This window comes from Limulus polyphemus, unplaced genomic scaffold (genome assembly GCF_000517525.1).
Source record: "Limulus polyphemus unplaced genomic scaffold, Limulus_polyphemus-2.1.2 Scaffold789, whole genome shotgun sequence".
Lineage (NCBI taxonomy): Eukaryota > Metazoa > Arthropoda > Merostomata > Xiphosura > Limulidae > Limulus > Limulus polyphemus.
Window position 1 is genome coordinate 313,264 of NW_013666399.1, and position 10,240 is coordinate 323,503.

Below are 10,240 nucleotides of genomic sequence, written 5' to 3' on the forward strand. Positions count from 1 at the left end.
CGCACACATATATCTATACATATAGATATATATATATATATACATACATACAAGCACGCGCACACATATATCTATACATATAGATATATATATATATATACATATACACCCAAATGATTATACAAACGCATGCGCGCACACGCGTCACATACATATATGGATATATATGCATTACAGTTTAAAAAGAATAGATACATAATTTATTGTATAAAACTTTTTAAGAAAGGATAAAACTAAAACGAGAAATATTACAAAAATCTTAAACGTTCATTTAGTCCATTGGGGTGGAAAGTTCCCAGGTCAAAAATTAATTTGTTTTCTTGTACTTCGCGGTTATGTTTGTTTTAGGGACTTTCTTCAAAACAAGAATTTTGAAATGGCCAAGGGTAACGTTGTGCAAATTGAAGTGTCGGGCCATTGGTTTAACTTCGTTACAATTTATTATGTCTCTTAGTTGTTTTCGGTCGCGTTCTGCTAATAATCTACTGGTTTCTCCTATGTATAATTTTCCACAACATGAGCAAAAATAGAATATATGACGCATTTTGAGGTGTGTGTATATATATATATATATATGTGTGTGTGTGTGCGTGTGCGCGCGCGCGCTTTTATATATATATATATATATCACTTTCTATTGTTTTTAAGTATTGTTATACACGGATATTTGTTACATTGTTGGTTGGGTTAGTGATACCTGAACAAGGGCATTGCCCGAAACGTTGTATCTACAATTATATATATTAACTCCTTAGTGGTTTGACTTATACCTACTTCTTTTTATCTTTTTAAACAATCACTACGCATAATTTCTTACGCAGTAAAAGTATAGTCATGCGTTATTGGAAAAGCCATGAGAATTATATATGCATGAGGAAGAAATTACTCTGTTTCCTGCACGGAAAGTTAAGATTGCAACATAAAGGAATATCGTTACCATGTTGTTTAAGTGGAACTTTATATTTTCTGCATCTTTGCATGATGGCGAAAACGTGACTGATGTCTCAAAAAGAAGAATTTGGACATCACAAAAGCTATTTAAGGAATTAATAAGTAGAAAGAACGAGAAAGGAAAATTTCATTCTTTAAGCTGATTATCTTTATTATCTAAAGTATACCAGTAGAAAAACGATCGGGTCGTGTTGGCTAAAAAATAGGGAAACTTTAAAATCGGACTACAAATGCTCGTTTTTAGACTCTCGCTGTTTGAAATCTTTTTAATTTGACTTAGAAAATGGGATCTATCGACATTGCGTGCAGAAAATACGTCGAAAAGTTCATATCAAGAAAGAAGGTATTTTATTTTTGTTATCTAAAAATCCACTTTATATACATTTGTAAGAATGATATTGTATATTTAATCTCTAATTAACATACCATTTAACGACGTTATGTTTAGTCTGACTGTCTGTTTGTCGTTATGCGCAAAGCTACATAGTGGGATACCTATGCTTTACCCACAGCGGGTATCGAAACCAATTTTTTAGTAATATATGCCCATATACTTTATCTAGTCCCTTGTGGATTTTCAAGGATTAGAAGAATGTATAATAATAGTATTCCAACCACATTATAATAATAATAGTATTCCAACCATACTATGGATGTGCGAAATATAATGTGATGTGAACAATATAATATCTTTATATATTCGATACAATACTTTTCTTAGTATTTCTTTCCATTTAAAGTTAATACACTTTGGTTATTATTGTTGCGTAGGTACTACAGTATGATTATATATAGAGGTTCAGTATTTGATATTAAAAAATTTGGAGCTTTAACACATTGTTACATTTCATTTCCAGGCGGCTGTTTGTGCTGTATCTGATGACTGTGCTTTTTGACATTAGCTCTTCAGCATAGTTTCAATTGCAAATGGTTCCGTCATAAGGCTACTATATTAAAAGCACATCAATACTCTCTTCTTGCTTTCCACAATTTATTTAGTGTACAAAACCGATGATTTCTCAGTGCCTGTTTCAACAGTTTAATTACACAGAAATCCATATGACCTGTGTCTGCCAACTTGACCAGACTGTTTTCATATGGTATAGTAGAATACTCAATTTATTCTCAAGTTGTTTTGGTGAGCGACAGTTGAACGAATATGTCATGGAAGCAGTTTGTATACAATTAATTTGTGTCACTTTTCCGATGGAAGAGCTTTATAATTATTTTGCATACTGTTGCATGTGGGTGACCTTACACTGACATTTGTGTTAGTGGATTTACACCTATTACAATGCTTACCATTATTGGTGGAATGACTTGTCACAGGTCTGTTTCTACATGGTCCTAAATCCCGAAGTTGATCCATATTCCTTAGTTTTCTGATACCATTAAGCAAAAGTGATATCTTAATCTTGAAAATTCTAAATCCTTGACTTAAACATATGCTTTGGCCTGATTTTATGAATATTTTGTTAGAAAAAGCTGTTAAATAGCCTTCCCAAATCTGATCACTATTTGGTGGCATCAAACAAGTTATGTGATGCCAAAAATGTCAAAATGTAGTTTTCGTAAATGCCATTTCACTAAACTTTTATATCGACTGTGCTTGTTACATGAACTGCTAATTTGCATATTCATGTTATCTGATATGGCAATAGAGTCCTTATCAATAAAAGCATATTTAACATTTCAGATGTTGCCATTCAATAAATTTTACAAAATATGTGTTGTTAGTCAAATGTATGATTACCTTGTGAAGAAATACAAGTTCTGCATTAACGTGAAATAATGTATGAGAATGAATCAATCCACTTCTGTATCAAACATGCTTTCAGTGCATTAACACTATTTAGAGGTGAACTATATGCAGTCCAGACATTCCTATAGTATTCTCTACATTTCTAGTCAGATTCAAATCAGGTGATCATGTTATCCAATTCATATACTCGTTACGCGCTTGCGTTTAGAAGCTGCTAACCTGTTAGATATGATGAGGGCGTGTATTATCATCTACTGTAAGAAACTTTTGAACATCTGTACCTTCATGTGGCAGTAGTCTAGGTGTAAAACTACATTTCTATATCGTACGGCACTCATAATGCCACTTCATGGCTCGTAATTCAGTGTGAACACCAATACTTTATATTTATGTATATGTATATTTTTCCTTTATGAAATTAAAGATTTTTTATGAGATGCCAGACTTTGCTTACCATGACTGAGGGGATGACTTTTCGTAGATCTGTTTCTGGATAGTATTGGAGCCTGAAGTTGATCAATATTATTTTATTTCTGATATCATTAAATATAAGAGATACCCAATCTACCATTACCGCCATATGTCCGTCTTTCCTCCGTGAAACGGCCAGGCATGGTCAGGTGATTAGGGAGCTCGACTAGCAATCTGCTGGTCGCGGGTTTGAATCCCCGTCCCACCAAACATGTTCGCCCTTTCAGCCGTGGGGTCATTATACTGTGACGGTCAAACCCACTATTCCTTGGTAAAAGAGTAGCCCAAGAGTTGGTGGTGGGTGGTGATGACTAGCTACCTTTCCTCTAGTCTTACACTGCTAAATTAGGGACGGCTAGCGCAGAAAGCCCTCGTGTAGCTTTGCGCGAAATTAAAAACAAACAAACAAACAGACATCCTCTGTGAAATTAGGCTACTCTTCAAATGCCTAAACTTGTCGTATCTGACGGTAGTGTGATGCATTATTATTTTGTGAGCAAAATATTAACCCACAGGTTGTGTGACTAATACACAAATTCGTGACACCAGTAAAGATGAGCTGGTTTGTAATGATGTGTTAGTGGAACGTACACAACTTTTCTGGTATGGAGTCCAATCTTATGAGGGGTGTTTCTTACTGTTTACTTGTTGATTTATCATCTAGTTTCTGTTTTGAATTATTGCTTTATCTAGGAGCCAGAGGGCATACAATTATAATGTCGTATATTGTTAAAAAGCTATCACGTTAAAATAATTGTCGACAGTGATCTATCCTTGTAGATGTTCTACTGATTGCATTAGAGATTTGAAAGCGAGACAACATCCCGTTTATCACATTTTGTGAGATTCGAGTCCACTTTGCAATAACTTACGTTAAGCTGCTTTCTATCTGACCCAGTAATCTGCCAAATATCTGTATTAAGATTTTGGCATGTTTTGATAGCAATTTAAAAATTCTTCACATAAATTTTGTCGTTATTCAAGTTGATAACTTAGAACATGCTATGTTTGCTGCACTTTTATGTACAATTGCAATGCGTATGTGAAATGGCTTAACTGTTCATCTGACACTTGTTTTACGTAGTCATGAACTCAGGGTTACAAATGACATCATTTAATTGAAGTGATTGTGCCTAGTCATAATTAACATAAAGAAAACTATGAAAACTGTGCCTCAATTCATAAGTCAGTGTATGTCTCTTATTTATTTATTTACATAGGCAAAGCACAGGATCTCTTCCTTCAATTGTGGAGACACATCAGCACATTTGCAAGTGTGTGATTCAGGGAACATTTGAAAATTCATAATTATGAACTACAGACCACTGAGAGGCAACCTTTCAGCAACAAACACTTTTGCTTTTTAATTTATTATCATTAATTATTGTGTATCATTTTGAAAAAAAATATTTTAATTTTTAATATAAAGTAAGCAAAGTAAACAAGATTCTTGTAGTAATAACTCCCAGTTCAGTTTGAGTTAAATCCCATCTGTTCTTTTACATAATTTCACACTCACTGCACTTCCATACTTCAGCTCCTTTCTTCCAGTCTTTCAATTGTCTGTCTTTTTCTGTTCCCTCAGTCTACATACTATTTCATTGGTGACACCTTCTTAAAGATCTTAGTGTATAGATTTTACACAGTTTGACTCTCACGAACGCTCTAGATATTGCGTCAGGTGCCCTCTAGCAACCAAACATATAAATAAAATATTACAAAATATAGCTTACAGCAAACTATGAACTACTACAAGGCTACATGGAAATTACTGGGAATACCGTTTGCACGGCTTATCTCATAATAATGACGTGAACGTCACAGTAAATAAACGTAAACAATCCTCCACTTTAGTTCTTGCGATCAGCCAGCTGGTTAGTTATTTCAATTTTATGAATGTTGAGATACAAAAAACACCTTACATACCAAGAAAATTAACAAGTAAGTGAAATAGTTGTGTCAGCATTTACTTTGAACTTAGGTTTGTTGGTGAGCGTTAATCAAACTATCCGAAGACGTTGTACTTAAATAAATAAAACATTTTTGTTAAAATTATGTGGACTGATCTCTGTGTTATTGTTTCACCGAATAATTTAAAACAACTACCACAACAATAGTATTAAAAAAACAAGCTTTATTGCTTCTAACTTATGAGATGTTTATTACGGAGAAATACACAAGTATATATAAAAATGGCCATGCAACGTTTCGACCTTCTACTTAGGTCATCATCAGGCAAGATAAAACAATGTTTTAATCGCGTAAAGCGAGGAGAACAATAAAATTAAACAACAATATTATTGACTATTTACAACCACTATCTAAGGAAACGAAGAAATAAAATTAAAAACTTTTTCATTATTATTAATATTTCTTATTTTATTTTGTATAAACATACTATTTATAAAGTGGTTTATTTTGAATTCATTTTCTAGCATTGTTACGTAGTAGAATTTCGAATAGCCAGAAGCCGAGTTAACTGATAATTTAAATTTAGTAATGAAATTGTACTTTGGATTTAGTATTTAAATATATGCCGATATTTTAGTCAATTTACGATATTTGCCAACAAGATTGATACACACCGTCTTCGTTTTTAACACAAATACGTTTTAATATATTACATAAGAATACAATTTACAGTAACAATTATTACAAATAGTTATAAAAAAACCATAATCTATAAACAAAAGTTTCACAAACTTACAAACAATATAAAATCTTCTTTCTAGTTTGGAACTCCCTTGATATCTTATCGAGGGTTTACGATAAGCGAGTTAATTACGAGTTGATGTAAGTACGATCCGCTGGGAAGCTAGCTAGCTTCGTCCCTGGCCACACACACTAGGTTTTCCACGGTTGAAGTTAGGTAACGTTTTTCGTAAAAATATTAATTGTCTGATGAGAGTCCACTGAAGTTAGACGATGTGTAATGTTCGAAATTTATAAATATTCCTGGCCAAATATAGCTTTCAAAGTTTATAGCACACTGATTATAGCAAACTAATAATAGATAAACTTTTCTTGGCGCGTCGCGTTGGTTATATTTATAGGCGTGGGAAGATTTTCTAGGAAATTCAAATTACGCAACAATGCAAATTGAAGCGTTTACACACACACATATACTTTTGATTCTTACTCTCGAGAATCTTCTACAACTTTGGAGGATAGGTGGGAGTTTCGCAATACATATCGAACACTATAAGCTATGCACGTTTTTGAATATAAATTCAATCCAAACAAACGTTGACATTAAAACAAATACACAACAACAAATTTGTTACAGTATAAGTTGCTTTAAAAGAAATAAACTGAATATGAGGACTGTGCTATATTTAAAACAGTAGACATTTGTTTTATGGATAGACTTTCTTTGATTAACAGTTCAAGGTCAGAATACCATATTAAAGAATGGTGAATCCTGAGTGAGTTATCCGATGTCCAGTTTGTTAAAAGCTTGTGAGTCAAAATTGTGGTACGTCATAGCAATGTAACCAACTTTACAGATAACCACTGGAGAACAGTTGCTTTTGAGGTTTCATCCTGGAATAATGAGTTTAGCACATGGTTTGGAATATACAGTAGTAATAAGTTTGCTCTTTTCAATAGTGACCATGGCATCAAGAAAGGGACTTCTGGACATTATCAGTATGAATAAGTGTAAGCTTTATGTCGGGGTGTTGATTATTAAATAATTTAACGAATCCCCAAAGAGAAGGGAGCTCATGATATACCCAAAATGTTGTAAATATATCCGTACTATCTAGTTGGTTCAAAATTAGTTTCAAAATTCCACCGAGTAAGAGCTGATGATCCAAAGAAATGCATAAGGATAGAGACCAAAACGAAACCAATATTGTTAACCAAAGTGATTCCTGTGGTTTGTTTATAGAGAGCTAAATTGAATTTAAATTATCTGTTGTTGAGGGCAAATCTGAGAGTCTTTCTCGAGTTTTCGAGCCACGTGTTAGTTGTTTTTTCAACTTAGCCCTTCTATTAACCGTTTCTTTCTCATTAGAAACCTGATGAATGGCTATTGTCCGAAACGTTGTTTTCGTGTTTTATCAATAAAATTATTTTAATTTGGCTAGTTCTTCACCATTACTTTATATTCTATTTTACATTTTTTAACCTGTAACATTCATAGACCCATAAAAAGGCGTACGCCGAAATGTCGCGTGGAATAAATAAACATTTATCTGAAGTTGTTTGTCGTCTTCATTGAAAACGGTTCTGTTATTGTTATTTAATAATAGTATAATGTTGTACTATTGTGATTACTGTGGTCTTTAAAAGTTACCAGTTGGTGTATAATTTGCTAACTCTCGGCGTTTAAACCATAACTTTTAAAGAATTGCATTTCATATATAAATAGTGTTATAAAGAATCTTTTGTCTCTCATCTTTTAACTCAGTTTAACTTTTAACTAACGGGTTGCCTCTTGAGCAGTAGCTTATGGGAGACAAAACATAAATCTGAAACTTTTTTTTATACACCTATGGTTTTGAATCTGCAGTGAACAAATTAAGAGGAATGAGAAACAAAACGACATTTAATACAAATTTACGACTACTGTAACATTTCGATTATTGTTATTTTAACATCAGACATGACATGCAATTTGATAATAAAAAATAATGGATGAGGAAAATACATTTTTGGTTTCTTCTAGCTTTACTCAACTAATTAATTTTTTTGTATTTCTTTTCATACCTTTCTTTGTTATATTTTAGCTTTAAGAATGTTATCTCGATCCTTCAAGCCAAGCATTTTTGTTTTCTTTTTCTCATACCCTATCTCTTCCAAAAGCAATTTTATTCTCACTGCAAACGCAGTCAAATGCAATTTCAGTAGTAAAAGTTATTTAAAACTCGAATTAATACACACATCTATCATACCAATAAAACATTAACAGCTCTTGAATTAAAGTTTTTGTCATAAGGTAAGCCTGCAAAATATACTTGTTTTGGACATATACAAGCTAGGAACTTTTGAAGTTGGTTGTCGTTGTTTGTTATTAAGCACAAAGTTACACAAAGGGCTATCTGTGCTCTGCCCCACCACGGGTATCGAAACCCGGTTTCTAGCGGTATAAGTCCGCAGACATACCGCTGTGCCACTGGGGAGCACTTTTGAAGTAAATACGAAGATTAGACCTAATTCTTTGTTATAAAGAATCACGTAAAATGTAATTTTATTTTTATTCTCAATAGCTCTGAAGTTGACCATTTTGTATTTCAAATCAGAGTCGTTTAAAAATAATATTTCAGATCTATCTATTGTCTCCAATGAGCCCTGTTCAATACCAGAGGTCGTCATTTGAGCTGGTAAATTTGAAACAAGAAGATTCCGATTAACAAGAGTGATTAATGTTATTAGAAATAAGTACGGATAAAGATCATTGCTTTTATACCAAAATAAATAAATAAATAAATCACTTAGGTACGGTTTAAACGTTGAAAGCTGACGAAGTATTAAAACTGCTACGATACATAAACATTATGGACCCATAAATATATTTGTGACACAATGCATTTTTATTATGTTTTAAAATTAATTGTAAAAAAAAATTGCAAAGTTTTTATAACACAAAAGGAATCATTTGGTGCAGCGAACTATTACAATTTGAATGACACATTTCTTCAAGAACTATTTATTGTTTTAGTTATTCTTATTATATGTAACCTTTTGTTCACAAGTCTTCCTCACCCGGTTCTTAGTGATCGCATTATTTTATTGAAGCTTAGAGAGAGAAAAAGTTAATGTAAGTTAATGAGTTTACGCCGAGCGGACGTAAGAGCAGTTGGAATTATATTGAAAAAATAAAAGAAAAGTGTGAAGTGAAAAATGGAATGTGATAAAAGTAAAACACTAAAAAGTGTCCTCCATGAATCCTTTAATACATATCACAGCGTTCACACTGTTGAGAGAGATATGATAAAAACCGAGACAATACGGACTAAACAGTATTTCTAACTGTCATTACTAAATCAGTTTTTGAAAACTGCTTCTTCTACAAATAAAATAAAAGTATGGGAATAATGCGAATTGTGACACAAAAATATTTAAATATCTGAATATTCAGCACTATTTAATACATCACACACACTAGTTTTGTTCGTTAATATTGTGAGAATTTTTACATCATCTTAAAATTATGTATATGTTCTTCTTATGGGGGTATAATAAAACTAGTTATATTTATAAATGTTTTATGATATAATTATAGTTGGTTTTCTTTTTTTTTTTAGAATCTGATTTTTTAGTCACTGGGCTGGTTGGAGAGAAGGTAGATCTGCCCTGCAATGTTGATGTTAGATCATGTGGAGAAGTATATTTCGTAACATGGACTAAAAATATATCTAACGAATGGAAAAGGTTGTATCTATATAGTGATCATGTGGAAAAACCCCTACAAGAACTTGCTAATCCGGACAGGGCGGATTTTTATGTCGAAGACTCTACTTCATATCTGCGGATTTCACCTTTAAAGATTGAAGACGAAGGAAGTTACAAATGTGACGTTACTTACGTCCAGGGAAAATGTCCGTCCTTGTCGTATGCTTCTCTTTTTACAATGGGTAAGTGTTCACTAGGGCATGGCGCCATATCCTAATAATTTTAATTTCAAGTCTTTAAGGCGTTTACGAAAAGTAGCAGTTCGTCAAAAATACACAAATACAACAACCTTATATTCTTAAACAGTATTGAATGATGTAATTCAATGTAATTAATTGTAGTTTTTCTTAGAGCAAATTATTCTTTTACATAACTTTTATTAGCGAGAGCATTCAGGCTCTTTAGATTATCATGTATTCTATTTTTACTTGGCTCAATTACAGTATATATCATCCATTGACAGCAATAAGTGAATTACGACAAATTGATATAGATATATATATATATAGGGCGTACTTTATAAAACTTTAACTTATGTTAGGCCTAAATTCGACAAAGAGATAAATTAACACTGTAGCCTGTGTTTTACGTTTTTTTTTTATTTTTTACTTTAGTCTTAGTTAGGTACTAAATTTTACTGTACTTCTTGTTTCATAC

General features: G+C 32.5%; 1 protein-coding gene across 2 annotated transcripts in view; it reads left to right on the forward strand.

Moving 5' to 3' along the window:
• The window catches only part of LOC106460535 (hemicentin-1-like), a 190,591-nt gene that overhangs the window by 93,867 nt on the left and 86,484 nt on the right, over positions 1–10,240 (forward strand). For both annotated transcript variants that reach the window (XM_022387279.1, XM_013920253.2), the window contains exon 2: positions 9,436–9,765. In XM_022387279.1, coding sequence (XP_022242987.1) covers positions 9,436–9,765 — 330 coding nt within the window. The remainder of the gene's footprint in view (positions 1–9,435; positions 9,766–10,240) is intronic.